The sequence below is a fragment of the Triturus cristatus genome, chromosome 1_2, assembly GCF_964204655.1.
Source record: "Triturus cristatus chromosome 1_2, aTriCri1.1, whole genome shotgun sequence".
In the NCBI taxonomy this organism is placed as follows: domain Eukaryota; kingdom Metazoa; phylum Chordata; class Amphibia; order Caudata; family Salamandridae; genus Triturus; species Triturus cristatus.
The window spans coordinates 1194820602-1194847308 of record NC_140580.1 but is presented as its reverse complement, the minus strand read 5'-3'; the positions used below and the strand labels follow the sequence as shown (position 1 = coordinate 1194847308).

The 26707-nt window shown below is 50.2% G+C and overlaps 1 protein-coding gene and 1 long non-coding RNA gene across 9 annotated transcripts in view; one reads left to right on the top strand and one right to left on the bottom strand.

Annotated features, from left to right (window-relative positions):
* The window catches only part of LOC146869021 (uncharacterized), a 117586-nt gene extending 108485 nt beyond the window's left edge, over positions 1-9101 (bottom strand). Inside the window, exon 1 of the long non-coding RNA XR_014965473.1 lies at positions 8981-9101. This is a non-coding gene — a long non-coding RNA (uncharacterized LOC146869021). The remainder of the gene's footprint in view (positions 1-8980) is intronic.
* The window catches only part of EEIG1 (estrogen-induced osteoclastogenesis regulator 1), a 743239-nt gene that overhangs the window by 25416 nt on the left and 691116 nt on the right, over positions 1-26707 (top strand). For 3 of the 8 annotated variants that reach the window (XR_014965472.1, XM_085614166.1, XM_085614163.1), the window contains exons 1-2: positions 10200-10309; positions 15320-16786. Coding sequence is in view for 7 of the 8 variants with exons in the window: in XM_085614166.1 (XP_085470292.1) it covers positions 16641-16786 (146 nt within the window). In the remaining variant the exon portion in view is untranslated. Of the gene's footprint in view, positions 1-9321; positions 9656-10199; positions 10310-15319; positions 16787-26707 lie in introns of those variants that run through there. The other 5 variants (XM_085614167.1, XM_085614165.1, XM_085614162.1 and 2 more) reach the window with 3 other exon arrangements.

Here is a 26707-nt window from a genome sequence, read left to right as displayed (position 1 = left end):
CAGATCAGAGTCCACCCGGTACTGGTATAAGAGTTTGTTTTGACAATTATTAAGGATCTGCTCTCTCATAATTAAATTATACAATCCTTTAAAGTCAGTGACTCTACTGCCAACTATCCAACCCTCCAGAGCCTTGGTAGCACAATCTACAAAGTCCACCGAATCCTGAGTCTGTGCTTTCTGGGTGTCTCTGAACTTCAACCTGTACTGTTCAGTGGTTAAGCCAAACCCATCTATTAATGCACTCTTCAGGGATTCATAGTCATTAGCATCCTCTTCTCTAACAGTGAGGAGCTTGTCTCTACCTTTATCTGAAAAGGAGAGCCACAAGATTGCTGCCCACTGGGTCTGGGGGACCTGTTGAACTTTACAGGTCCTCTCCATAGCAGTTATCCATTTGTGGATATCATCCCCACTCTGGTAGGGAGGAACAACCTTGGACAGGTTCCTATGGTCTGGAATGTAATCTCTGCCTCTAGGGACACTGTTGCTGCCACCAGGGGTATCTAACCCCTCCTTCTTAGAAGCTCTCTGGAGCTCAAAGGCTTCCCTATCTAAGGCCAATTGCTTGGTTCTGAGGGCAAGCCTAGCTTCCTCATACTGGAGCATCTTGAACCTTCTGTCAGAGGAGGTCCCTCTGGGATAGTTTGAGTTCCTCTGCTGAACAGATTCTCTTCCAGAGTGATATGAATGGTCAGAGTCCCTTGAGGGGGACCTAGGCCTTTCTTCCACTCAGTCAGTTCTCTTAAGGAGAATTCCTCTGTTTTGTTCAGACCTTTCTGGGTCTGGCCCTTCAACCACAGACTCCAGGTCATCTTGATTTTCATCATCAGACCCAGAGACTATGGTTGACCCACCCCCTGATCCAGATCCACTAGCTCCTAGAGCTAGTTTCAGATCATCTGCTACTAACAGATCTATCAGGTGTTGTGAGGAGGGACTCCTGCCCACCCTCAGTTGTCTTTCAAAGCATAAGGCCTCCAGTTCAGTGTAGGCTATATCTTTGTACTGAGATGGGGTGGACCCACTGGCTCCACCTTGGTGAGACATACTAGTGTTGTGCAGTGTTGTACTACCTGCACTAGTTGAGGCCTACTGAACCTAGCTTGAGCTGTAGCAAGGGTGTGCTTATCCCTTCACAAACAGCTCTAAGTTCAGTAGAACTTATTGATAATAGCTTGACTTTATATGTACCTTGAGTACCTTTAGTGGTTTTCAGTTAGTAATTCAAATAGAGATTTTCTGGTAAAACAATGGCAAGCTGGAATCCCACACGCTGCCCACCAATGTGAGAAATTGGCCTGGCATATGCTGGTCACTAGTTATAGTGGCCACCTTGCACCAGTCCAATTCGACTCTTATGGTAGATAGGTTTAAGACAACCTTTTAAAGAAAGCTATCCTAGTGGTTGCTGTGGAGAGCAGCCTTCAGGCTAAGTCTCTGAGGAATGTAAAGCAGCTTGTTTTACCTTATAATCTCTTGAATTACCAAATGAAAAGGACACCACACAGCTATATATATCAAATATATATGTATTTATTTCTAGATACACTCTACTAATCTCTTTATGAGATTAGAACCCAGATACTCATTCAAATGTCCACAGTTCTCAATAAATTAAGCACAAATATGGCTAGAGCCCTAGGGGCGTACCAGACCATATACTAAGAAAATGGTTTAACAAAGTCGACTTGCAAAATGACAAAGCCTAGGGCCTTGGGAATCGCTGGGGCTTCACTACTGCTGTGTTAGAAGGTAAGTAACAAGCCCACGGGAGACGCGTGCAGTGTCTAAACACAGCTGCGGGTTTCCTATAGGTTACAACGGAGCAAGTCGCGGTTTGTATTTTAAAGTTCTAGGGCACTTCGAAGAAGTCAACAAGCAAGCCATTATTTCGAGGGCCAACACACACTTGGGCACCGGAGTGCACGAGTTACCTCACTCAGGGAAGCCGGGTGCATAGGTGTCTTTTGGTGTCGGGTCGTGATGCTGTTTTCAATTGAGACCAATGAAGACTTGCTGCTTGAGACGACTGAAGAGGTGTCCGCTGGAATCCGAAAGTGGATTGAAGATGGAGAAGACCTGAAAATTGATGGGACAGTGTTCAAGGTCACTTGCCAGTGACCGGTGGCCTGCAAGATGGATGACCACAGATGTCGCGTCGCTTCAGGTCGTCGATGGTGTTTTGTCTCTTCGCTCACGAGGTCCAGGAGAGATCGATGAATACCAGCAGCTGGATTGGAGCCAACAAGCCTTGGCAACCGCAAGTCTTGTGTGACTAAAGATAGTCGATGGTGCAGACCAGCAAGGTCTGATGGACTTACCCAGCGAGGGTAAGTGAGGGCAGGCCCGGAGCAACCAGGAGAACCCTTGAAGTTGGTTAGAAAGCCTTCGGGGGAGTCACTAGCCAACGGGCAAGTAACCGCAAAGACGCCTTCACAGGAAAGGTTTCACAGGAGCCCACGGTCACTCGGGACGGGGTAGGCCGCTGATTGTTGGAACAAGACCTGCTAGGGACTTGGGCCACAAATGGTCCAAAGCACAAGTTCGTAGAACGTTGTTTAGGGTTTGCACTTGAAATCAGTGCACGGTTCCCAGGTATTGCCGTTCCTCGTCACTCGTGGGGTCCAGTTGCCACAGCTTCGCTAGGGACTCAAAATGGCCATCGAGAGGTCAGGAAATCTGCTTCTGGGGCCGCAGGGACTTCGGACTCCGGCGGGAGCGGTGAAGTTTGCAACCGTTGATTGAGGTTATTGGTGCCTGCCAAGCAGGGGAGTCACTCCTTGACTCCAAGGGAGATTCTTCAGTCTTCCAAAGATAGTGGAACATCGAAGGGGCAGGATTCTTCTTCGTAGAGCGTCATCCAGGGTAATCTGAATTGCATTGGCAATGCTTGCTATCTTATAGTGAAGATAGGGGAGGGACTAGCTCTATGACCACTCCTCTAGGAGGGTCAGGGTAGTGGGTGGTTACACCCACTTCCCTTTGTCCAGTTTCGCGCCAGAGCAGCGGCAGGTAGCCCCTGAACCGGTTTGAGCTGGCATATGCACAGAGTAGCCTACTGCTCCCCCAGTGCAGGACTTCAAAGCACTCTAAGAGTGCACCCACCCAGCACCAATACACTAAATCCTGTCTGGGAGGTGGTGACACCTCGCTGTGACAGGATGCCTTTTGTTGGGCTTCCTCCACTGCGAGTTTCGGTCAGCAGCAGGAGGGCAGCCCAGTGTCTGTGCTGGTGGCATCCATTTTGTGATGTATAAACAATGAGTATGCAGTTCCTAACAGAAAGAGAGATGACCGGTAATAACTGTGGTGTGAGCACCAGTTCAATACAGGAGAGTGATCTCCTTATTGGAAAAAGACCCTCACACACCTGACAAGTAGGTGTCTTGCTTCATCATCGGGTCTGCTCGCGAAGTCCAAAGTGGTACCTTTCCATTATAGTACTTAACCTTGGAAGGTAATGACGGTCCAATTGTAAGATACATATCTCATATTTATTGAGATTCCTTTGTTCTGCTGCACTAAGTTCAGGTAAATGTTCTAATGCCGCTTGCCCCTCACCCCTGAGACAATGTAACAAAAGAGAATGTTTGCGTTCAGCACTTAAGTTTGTACCACACACGCTTGCATAGTTTACAAATATATTTTTCCATTTCTGCCATTTCACATTAGGTTCACCTGGACTGGTTAAGAAAAATGGGGGTTGAGTTACATTCTGCATATTGTTTGAATAGTGTACAACATATACTAAGTAAATATCATCAACTATACTTACGAAATAAAACTTATTTTCTCCTATAAGTAGATTGACATTAAGATGGTACAACAATATACAGTTTTACAAAAAAACATTTTTGGGGAGCAGGGACAACATAAACTTTTTTTTTTATAGCAGAAAAAAAAATGTTCTTCCTTTGTTGGTGGTGTGCCAGTCACCGAAAATAAACACTGGCAGATACTGAAGACTTTTAATGAGATAAGAGTAGATTGACTAAAAAAATAACTTTATGTTATTTGAGCTTTAGGTGAACAAACAAGTCAAGGGGTGTTTGTCGTAATGGAAGAATGGTCCGTATTCAGGATGGTATGTTCATGTGGTTTATTAAGTAACCAAATAATGAAGTAAGGTACAATAAACGAACCCCAACAGGAGCAGCCTGCTTGCTGCTCAGCCCTACTCTCAACTGACATTCATGCACGCACACAACACTCTATGACATCATACACTCATGCTAACATTCCACACCATCACTGGCTGAGCAGCAAGCTGGAAGCAGACACCAGACTTCTCCCCCCCTTTAATAAAACACCAAAAATGCAAATGCAAAGAATAAGCATAGTAGCGACATTACAGGGAAGAAGCAAACAGTCTGAATGTCAATAAAGGAAAGTCTCTAAAAGATAACATATTGCAATTATTATGATAGAGGATTCTGCCATAAAACAATGGAATTAATAAGCAGACTAACGATGATAAGATAACACTAAAATAAGGAAGCAAAAAGGGAATGCAAACCTCGACAAGGAATAACAGGAATAATCCAAATAACACACACCCATCTTCCCCCTTTAATAGAACGACAAAGAAAACATGAATAGGAAGCGCAAAAGAAGAGGAAAAGTAGGAAATGTCAACAAGCTAAAAAGAACTGACAAATACGGAAGGACAACACAACCGTAGCAATAGAAATGAAACACACATAACAAAAGGAATGACGCTCCAAATCACCACCCAACATACTAGTTGGCCATACCAGAATGAAGATGGCAAGAAGAAACAGCAAAAGAAAACAAACAGAGCAAGTCAAAGACAAGAAAAACACTCTCAAATGAATAAGAGATGTGTAAGGAAAACAGACTAGTAAAATAATAAAGTGTTACAATGTAAAATCAATGTACAGGTACCATGTAAGATGAAATACAAAGTGACAACAAGAATATGTAGATAAGATACCCGAATTAACAAACATAAGCTATTACAACACAATTACATACACAACATATGCCCTAAAGAAAGGCACAATAAGTAAATGCCACGTAAAGTAATGTAACCACAAATGTATATAAGAAACATGTGAATGACGGAACACGAAGGATAAGGAACATGTAAAATAAAGTAAAATCTTTGGATTATCTAGTAAGTGACCTGACGAATCACGAAACAGGCATCACGAAAGATAAGGCACCTGTAAAATAAGGTAACCCTTGGATAACATAGTAAGTGACCTGACGAGTCACGAAACATGCCAAGGTAACATACCCTAAAAGATAGCAGTGTTGGTGACCTGGCAAGTCACGTAACATAGAAATGTAACATACTATGATACCTAAAACTGGTGACCTGACAAGTCACGTAACATAAGAGCAAAATCACTCTTAGATCTCAACAAGAAATTCCCAATGGATTTTTATTTTTTTTTAACCCTATAAAGGTTGCAATAAAAACTATGATAACACTCTAGATTCTCCAATAAGAATTTAGAAGGAATCACTGTAAAGTAAGGTACACAGCCCGTAGGATATTAAAACTAATGCACTAAGCAATGTAAATTCTGAAATTGTAAATTCTAACACTCTAAATTACTGTACCGTAACGTAAAATAACACTAACAAAATGTGACAAATGTCAGCGTAATGGGAAAACAAAAGAAATGCAAGTTGCAAACTGGTTCATATGAGAAATGATAACATTTTAAACTTTAAGAAGGGTTCCAATAAAAAAACAAGCATTTGCAATGCAATAGGTCTCGCAGTTACACAAGTTTAAGCTATTGGCATTGTAAATGACAATGCCTTTTATGTACGTTTTTGAACCGAAAACAAAAATAAAAGGCATTGTTATTTGCAATGTCAATAGCTCAAACTCGCGTAAATGGAACACCTATTGCATTGAAATGCTTGTTCTAGTTACATTCGGCATATATTTTCGCTATTCCAGTATGTATAAAAAGTGGTAGTATTGCTGTTCTTTATTTTCCAGCCTCCATACATGTTGTTGCAGATCAGTTCCTGAAAAGTGTTTGACAGGCCGCATGAAACTGTTGATTTGGCCATAAGGGGGGCAAACGCCATTGTCTATCCACCCCAGGCTTACCTCAAGGAGCCAAGCAGAGTAGACTGTAGAAGAATGCTGCGGTTCAGAGAGCTGTGAACATGACATTGCATTTATAAATGATAGTTCAGTGAGGGTTCAGCATTCATTTGCCGTGTAGAGGAGATTAGCTCCCTCTCTCAAGCTGTCTACACGATTACATATTTAGTGTAATCGAAAAATCACACATTATCTATAATACACAAAGTATTTCCGTTTCTAGGAATAGCTGGCCGTCCGTTTTATTAAAAATACAGTTAGGGCCCCGTGACGTTTCGCCAGATAATAGCCGAGCCCCGTCTCGCTGACTTTATTAATGCTGGCGTAGCCTGAAAAGAAGCCTTTCCGTGGCGCAGGGATGTACAGAACATTATTTGCAACAATGAAAAACAAGACAGGGGCAGGGACGAGCTGGGCTTGCAGCGCGTTTCTCATACGATTTTTAAAGGCAGATTTTTTGGCTGGTAAATTCGGGTCCAGAAATACTATGTCAGTGGAATCGGGCAGAGCGGTATCCTACCTGGGGATTCTTTTCAGTCTGACTCAATTCTCGTCATTACTTGGCCTGCTTTGTTGGTAAAAGTCATCAGAGTGTTGTTAACTGCATGACGTTTGCTAGTAAAAGAAAACACAAAGTTAACTTGCGTTTTCACAGGACAGACAGGAAAGTTGTTTTGCATACACAGGTCTCTCGACCACATATGATTATTTTGGCAAGCAATCGCGTTGGATTTTTTTGAGAGAGTTTAGTGCTGTCTTTTGGCTCTGTAAGTAATTTGACGTTAAAAGGTTATGAGCTTTAGTGTGAGAGCAGATTTAAGAAATGTTTGCTTATGAAACTAGTGCGTCACTTTCCTTAAATTAAGCGAAATCGCGATCGCTATCAAAGCAGCCGTGCGGCCGCGAAAGTGAAAGTAAGCGCGGCGCGCGCGCCCGCGCACATGCACTGTAGCTCTAGGCTGGCCTGGTAGCACTTTTTGGAGCCCACATACAAAATGTCTCTTCGAGCCTTTGGCTCGCGAGACCTAATAAGATAAAACAAATAAAGTGGTCACCGTTGTCATTGTTAGTGTGCAGCTGATGCATTATACGGAAACAGAACCTTGTGAAGAAACGATAGACCTTTGAAGAACAGTTGATGCAAGCCAACATTGGAGGAATTGTGTTTTACATGTCTAAAACGAGTGGAAGTTATCTTCCTTGACTAGGTGCAGAGGTGGAGAATGACCACTAGGTGGCACTATTTCATCTCAATAAAACTGCGCAAGCTATACTCAGGGTCTTCAACCTTGACGAAAAACAAATAATTGTAAAACACCAACCTATTGAAGAATACATTAAAGTGGCAATAGTAAACGTAGATGGCATGGTTGGCAGAAGAATGCTTAACGGCCAAGGATTGTCGAGTAGCTACAGAGACAGTACAGTGATACTGAGGAGAATCGTCACATTTTGAAGAAGGTGTGCGCGTCACCGCGCCGAAAGTACTTACAGGATGACTCCACTCGCTCAGAAATATAATCCAAGAAAGGAATGCGCGCCACTGCAGAATATCACATAATACGAGGCAAATAAGCGGAGAGAATCCTGGCGTTGCTGGAATAGCAGGAATACAATCAACCCTGAAGTATTGCTGAATACAAAGGTGAGGAACGCTGCGAACGTTGTCTCTATAAATACGTGGTTGGCAAGATGAATATAGTAAACCACATAATGAAGAAAAAGACAAACACAAAATGGCGGCACGCAATTAGACGTCGCGCCGGGTGGTTCACTGCATGCCAGAGCAGCAAAACGTCCATTTGTCAGTTCCTTATCTCTCTGCAACGTCACTGAGGAATTCACGAGCCAACAGCACGTCCTCAGGATACAGGTAAGTGCGAGCAGGGAGGCTCGTGCCATGACTAATTTTTAATTTAAATGACGGTTGGTAACAGATGCGTGGATCAGGTATTCGAGTAGACAAAAATCCAAATAAAAATGTCTCACCTGAGTTTGTCTCATCAAAACACTGCAACCGTAAAACTCCCTACTGTCGCGATTCAGAGCCGAGCAGGTTACTGAGGGCAGCAGAGTAGATCCGTCAATGAGACAGTAGAAAACAAACTCTTGTCCTCCGGTTAAGGGTCACACGCACAAATTTGCTCCCCTGATATGGATTCTGTCCGCTACTCTGCAACCGGATCTGGTCCACATACCCCGGTTCTTTTTCTCTCAGTCCCGTTACGTTCAGGTTGTCAGCAGAAGGAGCAGGAAGACATAAACTTGTTCCAATCGTGCGCTCATAAGGTGGCAGAATAGTGTTCCGAGGCAGCAGTAAAGGCATTAGTGACAGGTTCCATGAGCAGTTACATTAAGCAGATATCAAGAGAATTAAGACACAGACTGGCACGTAGGTGTTATGGGCGACCGGTGTAAGGTCACTGTTGGGGTTCATAGGGTGCCAGCAAGCTTAAAAGTACGTAGGTTTCCAAAATACCTTAAAGGTTCATAAGTAGATACAAGATCATACCTTGTAATTGCTTCGTTTTTCAAAATTCAAAAGTCCTTAAGGAAACACGAGTAGGTTCTTCAGATCGTCGCCAGTGTCGTAATGGAAGAATGGTCCGTATTCAGGATGGTATGTTCATGTGGTTTATTAAGTAACCAAATAATGAAGTAAGGTACAATAAACAAACCCCAACAGGAGCAGCCTGCTTGCTGCTCAGCCCTACTCTCAACTGACATTCATGCACGCACACAACACTCTATGACATCATACACTCATGCTAACATTCTACACCATACACTGGCTGAGCAGCAAGCTGGAAGCAGACACCACAGTGTTCCTCAGTAAAATCAAACTTCATGTTTTAAAATATCAAATTCTGGCATTTTATTTCTTACTTCCGTTAGATAAATCTCCTTCACGAGACATCCCATTTCTTACTTGTAGTGACGAAATCTGAACCCTTTAGCGCGTAAACGAAGTTGCCGATAACCTCATCGTGCACTTATTCAAACCGGAGCTTCCCTGTGCGAAGAGATAATTAAAGTGAAGCGTGTTCCAATGTTAATGTATTGGTTTCATTCCAAACAAACAAAATGGGCGTTAGGGATGACGTGTCGCTATTTCATTGGCTAGAATCAAGCCTCGTTTTGGACATGCTGCGCGATGACGTAAAATTACTGCGGTAGCCGAGACTAAGCCTGCTGCATCAGGAAAACACATCAATTGCGGCCTGAATGCGAGTGTTGGAACGCAAATGCGTTTCACAACACCGAAGTACGTTACACGATACTGGGAGTGTAGAGACCGTTTCGGACTACCCACTTTCCTCCTCACCGCATGGAAGATGAATACACCTACTCCGACTCTCTGTCAGGTGCGGAGCTACAGGATTCAACTGCCGAAGGATCTTCAACTCCTTTTCCACGAAGGATTATCCGCCGGAGGAGGGAAAGCTTCTCTGGGTGTTTCAACTTGATCGGTGTTGAGGTGACACTACGCCCGCTCCTCGCCAAAGAAATGTGGTGTTCTCCAGATGAAGAAGAGGCGGAAACACCATTGAAGTTAGGAAGGTAGGTTTAATGCACCTCATCCACCAACTGCTCGCTCCAACTGTCTCAACTAGAATTCACTACAATATTCTAATACTCACATTCTAAAGAGAATACAGTGTACAGTTCCAACTAGTAGTTCCATGTAACATGTAAGCAGCAGACAAACACTAAGCAACATTACACAAGGGAGCTCTAAGGGCTCACTCACAGCTGTCTCATGACAAGGGAGCTCACAGAGCCCACTCACAGCTGCCCCTCCACAAAAGAGCTCCCAGTGAGAGCCCACACTGCTATCATGCCTCGGAAGTGCCCTTTGACCCCTCTAGAACTTGACCTTTCCAAGATGGCGCCCTCCCGGGCCCCTTTGACTTGTCCCTCTTCTGTTTCCATGGCTGCGCGGCTTCTTCGCTCCGTGTCTCCATGTCGGCCGCGCGCCCACGAACCCCCCCCCCCCTCCCCCTCCCCCGTTACGCAGTGGGCCAACACTAGCACTTGCGTACATTGCGTAATCCAGTTAGACCCTGCTATCTCTGCCTCGATTTACGCACATTGCGTAGACCCGGTGAAGTCTACCGCGTCCTACTGGACTAGCGCAGATGGCGTAATCTACAGCGTCCTTAGGTTACGCAGGTTGTGGAGCGGAGCGGCCCGGTTCGGGCTCGGTATTGGCAGGTGGGTCCGGTCCGGTCCGGTCCGGTCCGGGGAGGGGGGTTGGCTCTGAGAGTACAGGCTAGTTGTGTGTGTGCCAGAACACTGAGCCCCACCCCTGTCCTCATTACTCATTCCCCTCCTCTACTGAGTGCTTCCCCCCCCCACACCCGTCCCAGCAGTCTCTGCCCCCCCCTATCCCAGCACTCTCTGCCCCCCACCATGGGTCTCAGCTCACACTACCCCCCCATGGATCCCAGCACTCTTTCCCCCCCCCCCCCCGGTCCCACCACTCTCTGCCCCCCATGGGTCCTAGCACTCTCTGCCCCCCCCATGGGTCCCACCACTCTCTGCCCCCCCAGGGGTCCTAGCACTCTCTGCCCCCCCATGGGTCCCAGCTCTCTCCCCCCCCTCTCGGATCCCAGCTCTCACTGCCCCCCCCATGGGTCCCAGCACTCTCTGCACCCCCATGGGTCCCAGCTCTCTCCCCCCCCTCTCGGGTCCCAGCTCTCACTGCCCCCCCCCATGGGTCCCAGCACTCTATGCCCCCCCCCCCCCATGGGTCCCAGCACTCTCTGCACCCCCATGGGTCCCAGCACTCTCTCCCCCCTGGGTCCCAGCTCTCTCACTGCATGTTTATGTGGTTTGTGGGTGTAGGTTAGTTGGGGGATGTGTGCGAGTGCTGGGTAGCTCTGTGTTGGTTATTTGAGGTTTGTGTGCTGGTTGGCTCTCAGTGTTGGTTAGTTAGTGTGAGTGCTGTGTGGCTCTTGATTTTAGTTATGTGTGTACCGGTTCGGTTAGTTTGGTGTGCTGGTTGGCTCGCAGTGTTGAATAGCTGGTGTGTGTGTGTGTGTGTATGTGCTGTGTCAGTGTTGGTTAGTTTGCTGTGTATGCGTGAGTGCTGGTTGGCTTTCATTGTTGGTTAGTTGGTGTGCGTACGAGCTCTGTGGCTCTCGGTTTTGTTTAGTTATGTATGTGCTGTGTGGGCGTTGGTTAGTTGGGTGTGTATGCTGTGTAGGCTCTCGATTTTGGTTAATTATGTGTGTGCTGTGTTTGTTAATTTGGTGTGTATGTATGTGTTGGTTAGTTTGTTGTGTATGTGCGAGTTGGGTCGCTGTGTTTGTTGGTGTGTGTATGTGCTTTGTGGATACCGATGTTAGTTGCATGTTTATGTGGTGTGTGGGTGTTGGTGATGTGTGTGAGTGCTGGTTGGCTCCCTGTTGTTTAGTTGAGGTGTGTCTCTGCTGGTTGGCTCTCAGTGTTGGTTAGTTGGTGTGCGTTTAAGCTGTGTGGCTGTAGGTTTTGGTTAGTTATGTATGTGCTGTGTGGGTGTCAGCTTTGGTTAGTTTGGTGTGTATGCGTGCAGGTTGGCTCGCAGTGTTCATTAGCTGGTGTGTGTGTGCTGTGTATCTCAGGGTTTCTGTTAGCTGTGTGAGTATGTTGGTTACTTGAGTGTGCACGGCGGCGCTGGTTAGCTCGCAGTGTTGGTTAGTTTGTGTTTTATTATGTATGGCTTCTGGCAGAGCTCGAGTCGGGGGTACACGGCGTCCACCCACAATTTTTACAGGGTGGACGCTATACCCTCTGCCAAGAAGTTATGCCCCACAGAAATATGTTGAACTTGTCCCAGTGTAAGACACCGGGACACGTTCAGCAGCGCTTGTACGCTGTCTGCTTTCCGTTCCCAGCAGCAACGTGCAGGCAGGCTTTTTTTCACCTCCAGCTGGGCCAAAGTTAAGGGCCCCTTCGGCCTTCATTTGTTTGTATATGCTGACTGGGGCCCACCTTGAACCTTCCTTTAAATGTAAATGCCACAGAGGGAAACAAAGGCTCACAGCTTGTTATCTCTTCACAGGTACTTAAGAAATGCGTGCTTCAGCATTTGTTCTGTCCCTGTATATAAATGCAGACACTGTAAGACTGTGTATAAAAAACAAGGGAACCCCTCACAAATGTGACCTGGGGTAATAGATAGTTCAAAAAAACAATGGTCTTATGAGGTTGAAAAATCCTTGAGTAGCAGAGCTACAGTAATTAGTTTGAAAGAAATTATTCAGTGGTATTTGATAGTAACAAAAAATCAATTGGATCCAATTACTGAGCGTATACCAGGACACAGGAAATTGGAGGAAGACATCACATTTTATTAACATCATAAAATGGAGTTGCTTCCATTCCTATCATTTTTAGTTTTGTGAATTGTATATACAGTGCTCACATATACAACGGAGAAAGTGCGTTAAGTGAAGTGCTCAGTGACAATAAAAACATTTCATCGCATTGAGAAACAGGTCAAAAAACACCCAATTAGTTTAGACAATGTTTAAGGGCACTTTGACATTGTGGTCGACGGCGTTTCGATCTTAGTCAGTCAAGATCATCATCAGGACAAAGTAAATGTGAGCACGTAGGATTACGTGAATTCGAAGTGAGGGCCTGCAAGGTTGGCCAAGGAGCCCAGTGATTACGAGCTAGCGTCCGTGTTGAAGATGAAGCAGTAGTAAAATTTGCGATGAGTGGGCAGAGTCCACGGAAGTCGATTTCCACGGAGAAGGGCCACTAATAAATCGTTTAATGCGGCGTATTGAAAAATCAGGGCGTATGGCTAGCCCGGGCGAAGTTTGAAAGACGAATTTAGCAGGGTGAATGAATCACATCAGGAGCGCGCTGGCGAAAGAGACACTGTAAGACTGTCAGATTGGTTAGTCTGGCCCAGTATTTACACAAATAATTTAAACAGCACTGTTTTATTTCTTTTATAGCGCTACGTTGTGACGTCATGAGGTAATTTGCATATTGTCTTACTTGGTCAGTCCCCCACTTCTTTATATAGAACTTGTGCCCTGGCTCCCAGTTTTGGTTAGTTATGTGTGTATGTGCTGTGTGGTTGTCGGTATTGGTTAGTTTGATGTGTACGTCTCGAGTGTTAGTTGGCTCTCAGGGTTGGTGTGTGTGTGTGCTGTGTAACTCTCGATTTTTGTTGTGTGTGCTGTCACTTAGTTTGGTGTGTATGCACTCGGGCGCTTCCTGCCTCGCAGTGTTGATTAGCTGGTGAATGTGCTGCGTTGGTGTTGATTTGTTGGCTGTGTATGCGCACTGACGCTGGTTGGCTCTCAGTGTTGGTTAGGTGGTGCGTGTACGAGCTGTGTGGCTCTCGTTTTTGGTTAGTTATGTATGTGCTGTGTGGGCGTCGGTGTTGGTTAGTTTGTGTATGCGCACTGGTGCTGGGTGGTTCGCAGTGTTGATTAGCTGGAGTGTATGTGCTCTGTTGGTGTCCGTGTTGGTTGTGTTTGTGCGGGTGCTGGTTGGGTCGCTGTGTTGGGTAGTTGGTGTGTGTGCTTTGTATCTCATGGTTTCTGGCCGGCTCGGAGGTGGCTGTAGTATTTCTTTTCTTGGGCTAAGTCTGGCTGTCCTAGGTGTGTGTGTGTGTGTGCTGTGTTGGTTGTGTGTGCGAGGTCTGGCTGTCCCTTGTGTGTGTGTGTACTGTTTTGATGTCAGTGTTGGTTGTGTATGTGCGGGTGCTGGTTGGGTGGCTCGAAGGTGGCTTTATTTCTTTTCTGGGGCGAGGTCTGGCTATCCCTGGTGTGTATGTGTGTGTGTGCTGGTGTCAGTGTTGGTTGTGTATGTGCGAGGTCTGGCTGTCCCTGGTGTGTGTGTGTGTGTGCAGTGTTGGTTGTGTATGTGCGAGGTCTGGCTGTCCCTGGTGTGTGTGTGTGCTGTGTTGGTTGTGTATGTGCGAGGTCTGGCTGTCCCTGGTGTGTGTGTGTGCTGTGTTGGTGTCAGTGTTGGTTCTATATATGCGAGGTCTGGCTGTACCTGGTGTGTGTGGTGTGTGTTGGTTGTGTATGTGCGAGGTCTGGCTGTCCCTGGTGTGTGTGTGTGCGCGCTGTGTTGGTTGTGTATGTGCGAGGTCTGACTGTCCCTGGTGTGTGTGTGTGTGTGTGTGTACTGTGTTGGTTGTGTATGTGCGAGGTCTGGCTGTCCCTGGTGTGTGTGTGCTGTGTTGGTTGTGTATGTGCGAGGTCTGGCTGTCCCTGGTGTGTGTGTGCGCTGTGTTGGTTGTGTATGTGCGAGGTCTGGCTGTCCCTGGTGTGTGTGTGTGCTGTGTTGGTGTCAGTGTTGGTTCTATATGTGCGAGGTCTGGCTGTACCTGGTGTGTGTGTGCTGTGTTGGTTGTGTATGTGCGAGGTCTGGCTGTCCCTGGTGTGTGTGTGCGCGCGCGCTGTGTTGGTTGTGTATGTGCGAGGTCTGGCTGTCCCTGGTGTGTGTGTGTGTACTGTGTTGGTTGTGTATGTGCGAGGTCTGGCTGTCCCTGGTGTGTGTGTGTGTACTGTGTTGGTTGTGTATGTGCGAGGTCTGGCTGTCCCTGGTGTGTGTGTGCTGTGTTGGTGTCAGTGTTGGTTGTGTATGTGCGAGGTCTGGCTCTCCCTGGTGTGTGTGTGTGTGTGTGTGTGTGTGTGTGCTGTGTTGGTGTCAGTGTTGGTTGTGTATGTGCGAGGTCTGGCTGTGCCTGGTGTGTGCTGTTTTGGTGTCAGTGTTGGTTGTGTATGTGCGGGGGCTGGGTGGGTGGGTGGCTCGAAGGTGGCTGTATTTCTTTTCTGGGGCGAGGTCTGGCTGTGTGTGTGCGCTCGCGCTGTGTTGGTTGTATATGTGCGAGGTCTGGCTGTCCCTGGTTGTGTGTGTGTGCTGTGTTGGTTGTGTGTGTGCGAGGTCTGGCTGTCCTGGTGTCGGGGCACACTCTGGTGGGCCATGGCTCTCTGCGGGGTGAGGGACAGGCCTCTGGGGGCAGCGTGTCCTTGCACGGGTGGCAATGTCCTTTTGTAGAAGGCGCTTAACTGTTCCTATTGTGAAGCGCTCTGACACCTTCGGGTAAAGTCCGCGCTATATAAAAACGCATAAATAAATAAACGGGGGGTGGGGGAGCCCTGCCCCCTTGCTTGTGAAACTCTGAGTTAGCTTCGCCCCAGTGGCCTCTGTGGAGTTGACTGCAGGTGTCACTGCTGCTAACGCTTGTGTTGTGTTTTGTTTCTATAGCGCCTGCACAGATGAGCCCAAGGACACGTCCCGGCGCTAGGTGAAGGGGGCGCAGCCATGGATACCGTACCTGTGAAGGGGTGTGCCAGCTTCAGGCCCCGGGCCGAGGGCACTGCCCCCGCCCAGCCCTAGGAAGGGAGGGGCTGTCACATGAGAACGGAGGCCTGGCCCTGCCTGCCTAGCTCACTGAAGGGGCTGTCACTGGAGCAGGGAGCTGTCTGTCTCTCTCACTGAGGGCGGAGTCTTGCGGACCTCGGAGCTCTCACTTGGAGGAGAATCTGGGCTCTGCTGGGCTGAACTCTGGACTCACAGGAGAAGAAAGCAGCCTGCCTCGGGCACTGAGGGAAGTCTGGGCTCTGCTGGTCTGAGCTGTCACTGTAGAAGGGGGGTGCCTGCCTCGGTCACTGAGGGGGAGCGCCTGGGCTCTGCTGGTCTGAGCTGTCACTGGAGGAGTCTGTGCTCTGCTGGTCTGAGCTGTCACTGGAGGAGTCTGTGCTCTGCTGGTCTGAGCTGTCACTGGAGAAGTTTGGGCTCTGCTGGTCTGAGCTGTCACTGGTGGAGTTTGGGCTCTGCTGGTCTGAACTGTCACTGGAACAGGGAGCTGCCTGTCCTACACACTGAGGAGTCTGCTCTGCTGGTCTGAGCTGTCACTAGAAAAGGGGTCTGGCTGCCTCGCTCACTGATGGAAGTTTGGGCTCTTCTGGTCTGGGCTGTCACTGGAGGAGTCTGTGCTCTGCTGGTCTGAGCTGTCACTGGAGGAGGCAGCTGTCTGCCTGGTTCCCCGAGGAGGAGTGTGAGCTCTCCTGGGCTTAGCTCTGAACGGTCACTGGAGCAGTGAGCCTCTTGCCTGGCTCACTGGGGGGCAGCCTGGGCTCTGCTGGTCTGAGCTGTCACTGGAGGAGTCTGTGCTCTGCTGGTCTGAGCTGTCACTGGAGGAGGCAGCTGTCTGCCTGGTTCCCCAAGGAGGAGTGTGAGCTCTCCTGGGCTTAGCTCTGAACGGTCACTGGAGCAGTGAGCCTCTTGCCTGGCTCACTGAGGGGCAGCCTGGGCTCTGCTGGGCCGAGCTCTGAGTTGCCCCCACCCCCATATTCCCTAGCTCGCCCACTGCTGAGTCCAGGCCAGAGCCCTTCCAGTATTCCTGGACCCAGAGCATGGACCCCCCTTGTCCCCCTAGGAGCAGCTCCTGAGGTGTGGCCCCTGCTGCTCTGGGGCTTGGAGATGAACAAGAGTTAAAGGCCCACACGCCTGCCCTCTCGCCTGCGTGCTGAAGACAGCCCCCGAGGAACCCTCCAAGCCCCCCGAGGAGCCCTCCCAGCCCCCCATGGCTTTCCTGATTAAAAAAAAGAAGTTCAAGTTTCACACCACCTTCACCCTGGACGAGCTGGCGGCTGTGCCCTTCGTGAACGGTGTGCTCTTCTGCAAGATCCGCCTGCTGGAGGGAGGAGACTTCGCAGACTTGTCTTCCAGGTATGTCTGCCTGCGGGCGGGGCGTGCTCACCTGTACCAGTCTGCCCAGCATTCGTGGGGTGTGTGGGTATAGGGGGGGCGTGCTTACCTGTACCTGTCCGCCCCAGCACGCCTGCTGGTGTAGGTTGGGGGCGTGCTCACCTGTACCAGTCTGCCCAGCATTCCTGGGGGTGTGTGGGTATGGGGGAGACATGCTTACCTGTACCTGTCCGCCCCAGCACACCTGCCTGTGTAGGGTGGGGGCGTGCTCACCTGTACCAGTCCGTCTAGCATGCCTGCGGGGGTGTTGGTGGGGGGTGCTCACCTATACCAGTCCGCCCCAGCACGCCTTCCGGTGTGGGGTGGGGGAGCGCGCTCACGTGTATCTGTCCGCCCAGCATGCCTGTGGGTGTGTGTGGGGGGGTACTCACCTGTACCTGTCCTCCTGTCCTCCCAACATGCCTGCGGGGGTGTGGGTGTGGGGGGGCATGCTCACCTATACTTGTCCGCCCCAGCACACCTGCCGGGGAGGGTGGCGTACTCACCTGCACCTGTCTGCCCAGTATACCTGCGGTGGTGAGGGTGTGGGGGGTGGTGTGCTCCCCTGTACCAGTCCACCCCAGCATACCGGGTGGGGGGGGGGCATTCTCACCTGTACCTGTCCTCCCCAGCACGCCTGCTGGTGTGGGGTGGGGGGGCGTGCTCACCTGTACCTGTCCGCCCCAGCACGCCTGCTGGTGTGGGGTGGGGGGGACGTGCTCACCTGTATCTGTCCGCCCCAGCACGCCTGCTGGTGTGGGGTGGGGGGGCGTGCTCACCTGTACCTGTCCGCCCCAGCACACCTGCTGGTGTGGGGAGCGGGGGACGTGCTCACCTGTACCTGTCCGCCCCAGCACGCCTGCCAGGGTGGGGTGGGGGGGCGTGCTCACCTGTACCTGTCCGCCCCAGCACGCCTGCCAGGGTGGGGTGGGGGGGCGTGCTCACCTGTACCTGTCTGCCCCAGCACACCTGCCAGGGTGGGGTGGGGGGGTGCGTGCTCACCTGTACCTGTCCGCCCCAGCACGCCTGCTGGTGTGGGGTGGGGGGCGTGCTCACCTGTACCTGTCCGCCCCAGCACGCCTGCTGGTGTGGGGTGGGGGGGCGTGCTCACCTGTACCTGTCCGCCCCAGCACGCCTGCTGGTGTGGGGTGGGGGGGCGTGCTCACCTGTACCTGTCCGCCCCAGCACGCCTGCTGGTGTGGGGTGGGGGGGCGTGCTCACCTGTACCTGTCCGCCCCAGCACGCCTGCTGGTGTGGGGTGGGGGGGCGTGCTCACCTGTACCTGTCCGCCCCAGCACACCTGCCAGGGTGGGGTGGGGGGGGCATGCTCACCTGTACCTGTCTGCCCCAGCACACCTGCCGGGGTGGGGTGGCGTGCTCACCTGTACCTGTCCGCCCCAGCACGCCTGCTGGTGTGGGGTGGGGGGGCGTGCTCACCTGTACCTGTCCGCCCCAGCACGCCTGCTGGTGTGGGGTGGGGGATTGTGCTCACCTGTACATGTCCGCCCCAGCACGCCTGTCACGGTGTCTCACAAGCCGTGCCAGCAGGTGGACTCTGGCCCAGAAGGTCAGAGAGGGGTGAGGAATTGGTGTAACGGCTAGGGCGGTCGACCTCGAATCTGGGGAACCGGGTCCGAGTTAAGGCAATGACGCTGAGCATCCTGTGATTCTGGGCAAATCACTTAATCTTCCTGTGCCTAACAAAAATAAGCATTTGCAATGCAATAGGTCTCGCATTTGCGTGAGTTAAGCTATTGGTAATGTAAATGACATTGCCTTTTATTTACCTGTTTTGATAATTAACACATAAATAGGCTTTGTCATTTACAATGCAAATAGCTCAAACCCTTGTAAATGCGAGACCTGTTGCTTGGAAAGTGAAAGCGGGCATGGCGCGCTTAATGTTGCAGGAAAGCATGGAGTGCCTGCAGTCGTAAAACTCATTAAAGAAAATAGTGCTTACAGACCAGGTGCTTTCACGTTCCTTGTTAAGATAAAGGTGTCTATGACCAGCCACAGATCAGGTAAGTATGAGTCATTACCAGCCTGTGTTCAGTTTTGTGTTAAATGCCAGGTGGGTTATTGGTGACAGGGCCAGACAAAAAAGTGGGGAGAGCTCCACCCCCAAATGCCATGCGTGAGTAAATTCAACGTAAATGGGCTGGACGTTGGTCCAGGGTAGGAGGGTATACATGAACAGTTCCAATTTGAGGACGTCTGCCACCTAAAAGCCTTTCCAGAGGGAGCATTATGAGCAAGAACCAGATAAGGGTGGGGTGAATGAGTGTTAGACCGTGGAGTGAGGTGCACACTGGACCCAAGTGGACAGGATGGTTGTGCATGTCAGGCAGGGCTTTAAGTGGGACGGGTCCTGCTGGTGCTCAGCACCGCCAGTTCTAAAAAGTAGGTGCTGAGATGGGTCTCCATCGGAATTTCCGTTTTTGCCCTCTCTCTCAGGGTGAAAAACAAATCTAAATTCTGCAACAGTACCACTCTTCCCTTCCTTTGATGTAACTTCAAAACGACTCGTTCTAGTTCTTTCACAGTCTCTCCATTTCAGAACTGAAGTATTTTCAATAATATATACAAGGATATATACAAGGAAGCTATAGTTCTTGCTTATTTATCTTATGCAACTGACCACTACTGACAAAACCAATAGTCCTGGCTTGTTGTAGGTGTAATGTTACTTGTTGTATCTTCGATCTGGATGCAATGACAGAAGCATCAAAATACCAATCGGGCGGCACACTATGCTCAGTACAGGTTTTTAGCATAGGGGTTTTTAAGCCACGCCCTTAATTACATCAGACACGTCCCTTTGAAAGATCCCGCAGTTTTATCATCCCACTTAAAGCTCTGATGTCAGAAGTATAGCTGTCCCAAGCTGACCGCAACCCCTCCACAAACTGTTTGTCAGAAAATTCTGAAACCGGTCTTTTTGCGAGAACAAAAAACACACCTTGCCTCAATTAAGGCGGATGCCCGCCATGTGTGAGAGAGCCCCAAGCCCGAGGGTGGTGATGGCTAACGTGTTGTGTAGCCCTCAATCCAGTTGAGCATTCCCTCCTGATGTTGAAGGCAGCAGCCACTGTGGTGAGGGTAGTGGTCGGAGGTAGATGCTTCCTCCAAGTAGGGACCCTACTGAGGCCGCATGGGGATTACAAAGGATAACGTGTTAAGTTGCCACCGGTGATGTGTGGGAGTCTCCAGATAAGGTGCTAAGTACTAGTCAGAGGTGGATGCCACGTCCAAGCAGAGAGGCTGGTAAACCCACACAAGCTTTACAAATAGTAATGCCTTAGGGTGCCAGTGCCAAACTGTGATGTGTGGGAGTCGCCACACAAGGCGGAAGGTGCTGATCGCAAATGGGTGCTAGCCTCCGTTTGGGTGCCGGCTGGGACTGCTTGACCAGGGTGATGGTTGCAGATAGGCTGGCTGTTACTGTAGGAGAGTAGGAGCTGCTTCACATGGGTACCCCCACTTTTGCTGGTGTTTCACTGTTTTTCGACCTTAGTCTGGCTGTGGCCCTGCTAATCAGGACCCCAGCCTAGCTGCTTCCTCTCTAAAATGTTTTCCATGTACATTAGGTACATATCTAATTGGATTCTGGAGTGCCAATAAAAGCCCCTAGTATATGGTATACTATGTATCTTGGGCATAGGTACCTCAGAGGCCTACCAGGGGCTGCAGCATGCATTATGCCACCCCTGGGAAGCACTCCAAAATGGCACCACAGGTCTGCTACTGCAGCCTGGGTAAGGGTGTGCTTGCACCCCTTACAGTGGTGTAGGCTACCTATATCACTACCATTGCACATACATATAACACCTATAAGTCACTCCTATGGCAGGCCTTGACAATCCTGAAGGCAGAGGGCTTTGTTTTTATGTGAGAGGGTGCCCCTGTGTAGGAGAGTAGGATCTGCACTTATGTTGCCCCCACTTTTTTTCAGATGTATACACTGGTTTCTGGCTATAGTCTGACTGGGCCCCTGCTAATCAGGGCCTACCAGGGGCTGCAGCATGTATTATGCCACCCCTGGGAAGCAGACTAAATCTGACACCACAGGCCTGCTACTGCAGCCTGGGTGAGGTGGTGTTAGCACTCCTCACTGAGGTTTAGGTTCCCTATATCTCTCCTTACACACACATATAAACCTATCAGTCACCCCTAAGGCAGGCCCTAACAATCCTGAGGGCAGGGTTCTTGGTTTACATGTGAGGGGGGGGCCTCTGCCTGAGCAGGGCCCCTCTGCAGCCCTCAGTCTATTCCCTGTGGCTGTTTGTGGATGCGGTTAAACCATATACTCTTAAGTGCATTATAGCCTAGCGGTAAATGCTAACTTTGGGATGGCTGCATCAAAACATGTCGTCTTTGGTGTCAAACGCTTTGGAATCATGCCCCCACACCAGTAACTGGTGTGGGAGTATGATCCCACCCTTCTAGAGGGGAAGACCTGTACCTACTGTGGAAACGTGGTAGAATCCTGAAGAGCCCTGGCATCACAAAATGGATGCCACCAGCACAGACACTGGGCTGCCCTCCTGCTGCTGACCGAAATTCGCAGTGGAGGAGGCCCAACAATAGGCATCCTGTCACAGGGAGGTGTAACCACATTCCAGACAGGATTTAGTGTATTGGGGCTGGGTGGGTGCACTTCTAAGTGCTTTGAAGTCCTGCACTGGGGGAGCAGTAGGCTCATCTGTGCATATGCCAGCTCAAACCGGTTCAGGGGCTACCAGCCCCTGCTCTGGTGCGAAACCGGACAAAGGTAAGTGGGTGTAGCCACCCACTCCCCTGACCCTCCCATAGGAGTGGTCATGGAGCTAGTCCCGCCCTTTCTTTTAGTATAAGATGGGGAACCCTTGCCATTGCAAACTAGATATCCCTGCACGACGCTCTGAAGAAGAATCCTGGACCTTCGACGTTCCACTACCTCTGGAAGACTGAATAATCTCCCTTGGAGTCAAGGAGTGACTCCCCTGTTTGGCAGGCACCAAAACTTTGCATCAACGGTCGCAAACTTTCCCGCTCCCGCCGTAGTCCGAAGTCCCTGCAGCCCCGGAAGTGGATTTCCTGACTTCTCAACAGCCATCGTGAGTCCCCAGCGAAGCTGAGGTGAGTGGACCCCACGAGTGACGAGGAACAGCAATACCTGGGTACCGTGCACTATTGTCGAGTGCAACCCCTTCACGACGTTCTACGAACTTGTGCATTGGACCACGTGTGGTCCAAGTCTCCAGCAGGATTTGCTCCTAAGATCAGAGGCCTACCTCATCCCGAGTGAATGGGGGCTCCTGGTGAGTGAATCCTCCCGAGGTGTCTTCGCCGATCCCTTGCCGGCTGGCTTGTGGGTCCCCTGAAGACTTTTTTCTACAGAACCAAAGGGCTCCCCTGGTTGCTCCAGGCCTGCCCTGACTTACCCTCGCTGGGTGAGTCCCTCAGACCTTGCTGGTCTGCACTGCTGACTTTCTTTACTTTCCACGAGCCTTGCTGTTGCCAAGGCTTGTTGGCTCCAATCCGGTTGCCGACACCTCAGTAAGCTGCAGACTTCGTGGGACACTCCAAATCCAGCTCCTGGTCGTCGTCGACACCTCCTGGACCTCGTGGCTGAAAGTCAAGACACCCGTGATCACCTGAAATCACCCGACTGCTGTGGTCATTCATCTTCCTGGGCCCGGGTCACTGGCAAGTGACTTTGAACACTGTCTCCTCTGCTTACAGGTCTTCTTTCTTCTGAATCCAGCCTTGGATTCCACCGGACACTTCTTCTGTCTTCACAAGTAGCAAGTCTTCTTTGGCTCCCATTGAAAACGACGCCGTGACCCGACACCAAAAGACACCTATGCACCCGGCTTCCCTGGGTGAGGTAACTCGAGTACTCCGGTGCTCCTGTGTGTGTTGGCTCTAGAACTACTTACCCTAAAGTGACTTGCTTCTAGACTCTCCCGAAGTATCCTAAAACTTTAAAATTCCAACCGCGACTTGCTCCATTGAAGTCTATTGGGATCCGCAGCTGTGTTTTCACACTGCATGCGTCTCCCGTGGGTCCTTTACTTACCTGCCTTGGGTGGATTAGTGAGGCCCCAGCGCTTCTGAAGACCTTAGGGCTTCTCCCTTCTCAAATCGTTCTTCTTATACCTCTTTTTTAGTATATGGTCTGGTACGCCCCTAGGGCCCCAGCCATAGAAGTGCTTAACTTGTTGTGAAATGTTGATTTTTGCATATGTTCTTGACTTCTAATCTCATAAAGAGATTAGTAGAGTGTGTTAGAAATAAATAAATACATACATATTTTATATATATATACATGTGTGGTGTCCTTTCATTTAGTGATTCAAGAGATTATAAGGTAAAACAAGCTGCTTTACATTCCTCTAGAGACTTAGCCTGAAGGCTGCTCTCCACAGCTACCACTAGAATAGCTTTCTTTAAAAGGTTGTCTTAAACCTATCTACCATAAGAGTCGAATTGTACTGGTGCAAGGTGGCCACTATAACTAGTGACCAGCATATACCAAGCCAACTTCTCACACCCTGTATGAGCAGATCCTCCTCTGATGCTGTTTGTGGTGCAGCCTGACCATATACTCTTGAGTGCATTATAACCTCGCGGTAAATGCTAACTTTGGGATGGCTGCACGGAAACATGTCGTGTTTGGTGTCAAACGCTTTGGAATACTACCCCCGCCACTTCTGGCGGCGAGGGTAGCATTCCACCCTTCTAGAGGGAGAGACATGTTCACACTGGTCTAACCCAGTAGGACTTTCTACAGCCCTGGCATCACAAAATGGATGCCTCTGCCACAGACAGGGGTCTGGCCTCCTGCTGCTGACCGAAACTCCGGCAGGCAGGGCCTGGGCAATAGGTTTCCACTCCCAGGGAGGTGTAACCACCTCCCCAGACAAGCAGATGTGTATTGGGGCTGGGCGGGAGCACTCTCTGGTGCTTTGAAGTCCTGCACTGGGGGCACACTTGGTGTCCCTGTGCATAGTCCAGTTCAAACCGGTTGCAGGGGCTACGTGCCCCTGCTCTGGCGCGAAACTGGACAAAGGAAATGGGTGTAACCAACCCCCTTTCCAAACCCTCCCATAGGTGGGTCCCCAGAGTATGTCCAACCCCCAAACTTGGTATAAGTATGGGAACCCAGTCCTTGCGACTTTAGATTACCCTGGACGAAACTCTGCAACATATATCCTGGACCTTCAACGTTCTATCCTGACTAGAAGACTGAAGAAATCTCCCTTGGGGTCAAGGAGTGACTCCCCTGCTTGGCAGGCACCAAAGAAGCAACTGTCCGGTCTGCAATTCTGAAAGCTCCTGCTGGATGCTGAAGTCTCTGCATCACCAGAGGTGGATTTCCTGACTTCCCGAGGCTACCCTGAGTTCACAGCAAAGCTGAGGCCCGTGGCTATCGTGGGTGACGAAGAACCATGACCCTTGGGCACCGCGTTCTATTGCTGGTACATCGACTTCCTGTTCATCCTTGAAGTTCTGCTTTGGGCTCCGAGTAGCCCCAGCCTTGACCACTGACTGCACCGAAGATCTCTGGCCTCCACTCCACAAGTGACCTGTGGGCTGGGTTCCAGTGCGACCGCTCGAGACTCCTTGCGATCGCTAGCCCGTTGGCTAGTGCGTCCCCACGAAGGCAACTCCTCTTCTGCTTGGGCTTCCCTGGTTGCTCCAGGTGTGCCCTGACTTACCCTCGCTGGGTGAGTCCCTCAGACCTTGCTGGTCTGCACCGACGTCCTTCTTCTCTTTCCATGAGACTTGTCGTTGCCAAGACTTGTTGGGTCCAATCTGGTCGCCGACACAGCAGCATTCGACAGACTTCGTGGGACAGTTCGAATCCGGCTCGTGGACTTCGTCGACGCCTCCTGGACCTCGTGGCTGAAGAGTAAAGACACCCGTCAACTCACCTGAAGCACCCAACATCTGTGGGCATTGGTCCATCCTGCCCTCGGTCACTGGCAAATGACCCAGCCTCTGTCCCCTCTGCTTTCTGGTTCCTTCCATCCTAGATCCAGGCTTGGATCTCTTCGGACCCTTCTCCTCTTCACGGCAGCAGCAGTTCTTCGCCAGCTTCCATTGTAATCGACGATACGACCCGACTCCAAAAGACAATGCACCCGGGTGAGGTAACTCGAGTACTCCGGTGCTCCCGTCGGTGCTAGCCCTAGAACTTCTTAAGTCCAAAAGGGTTTGCTCCTGACTCCATTCTAAGTGTCCCTAATCTGTAAATTTCCAACCGCGACATTGCCCAAAGAAGCAAACGGAAACCCGCGGTTGTGTTTACACACTGCACACAGTCCCCTTGGGTCCCCTGTATTTGTGCTATTACTGTTGATTGCTAACTTGTAAATTAAGTACTTCGAACTCCAGTCTCATAAAGAGACTAGAGGGGTGTGTTATATCTTAAATACATATATTTTTAATATATACCTGGTGTGGTTGTCCTTTCATTTGATCATTCAAGAGATTATAGACTGGTAAAACAAGCTGTATTACATTCCTTCAAGACTTAGCCTGAAGGCTGCTCTCCATAGCTACCACTAGGATAGCTTTCACATAAGGTTGTCTTTAACCTATCACCATAAGGGGTTGTTTGGACTGATACAAGGTGCCCACTAGAACTAGTGGACAGCATATATCAGGCTACCTTCTCACAGTTACCTCTTGCTGGGTACTGGTCCCTGGTGAGATGGTCTTCACTGGTCACAGGTGTGCGCTGTCCTCCGGCTGGGACTGCTTGACGAGGGTGATGGTTGCAGATAGGCTGGCTGTTACCTCTCGCTGGGTACTGGTCCCTGGTTGGATGGTCTTCACTGGTCACAGGTGGGCGCTGTTCTCCGGCTGGGACTGCTTGACGAGGGTGATGGTTGCAGATAGGCTGGCTGTTACCTCTCGCTGGGTACTGGTCCCTGGTTGGATGGTCTTCACTGGTCACAGGTGGGCGCTGTTCTCCGGCTGGGACTGCTTGACGAGGGTGATGGTTGCAGATAGGCTGGCTGTTACCTCTCGCTGGGTACTGGTCCCTGGTTGGATGGTCTTCACTGGTCACAGGTGGGTGCTGTCCTCCGGTTGGGTGGTGCTAATTCAAATGTAGATTGCTGCTGGCCTCACGTGGGGTGGGTGCTGATGACTAATATGTTCCTAAATGGAGTGGATGTTGTTCTTAGGTGGGTGATAGCACCAAGGAGTGGGGTGACAGACCCAGGTGAGTGCTGTGCAAGGATAAGCTTCCAGCTGGCCTCACGTGAGGTAGATGGAATGAAGCGAATATGGAACCAGTTAGGTCTGGGTAAAGGTAGCCTGTCCGCTGGTCCAGTCCTATGCTGTGAGGTGTGCTGGTACCACGTGAAGTGGTGGATGCTACTCCAAGATGAGCGTCTGGACAATATGAGGTGATTTTCCCAGGTGACTGGAGGAGAGGTGATTGTCCCTGGTGGTTGGTTGTGAGGTGATTGTCTCAGGCGGTTGAGTGTCAGTCTCTGGTGAGGTGCATGCTCTGTAGGGGTGAATGTCTCAGTAGGTTGGATTTGAGGTGATTGTTGCAGGGGCTGGCTGTGAGGTGATTGTCTCAGGGGGTTGGGTGTGAGGGGTTGGGTGTAAGGCGATTGTGGTCGGGTGTCTGTCTCAGGTGAGGTGTGGACCCTGTGAGCCTCACGTGAAGTGGGTTTTAGTTTCAGGTGGCGCTGGCCCTAGTAGGGGAAGGTGTCTGATGGAAGTGGTCAGTACCTGGCACAGGTGCGTCTCCTTAGGTCTCCAGGTGCACAGATGCCGCTCGGGCTCAGCACTCCACCACACTTCCAGATCCTGCCTCACCGGGCCATACACACGCTCCTGCCTTCCTGAGCCGGCGACGCATTGACTGATCTGCTCCCCTGGGAACCGGGCAGA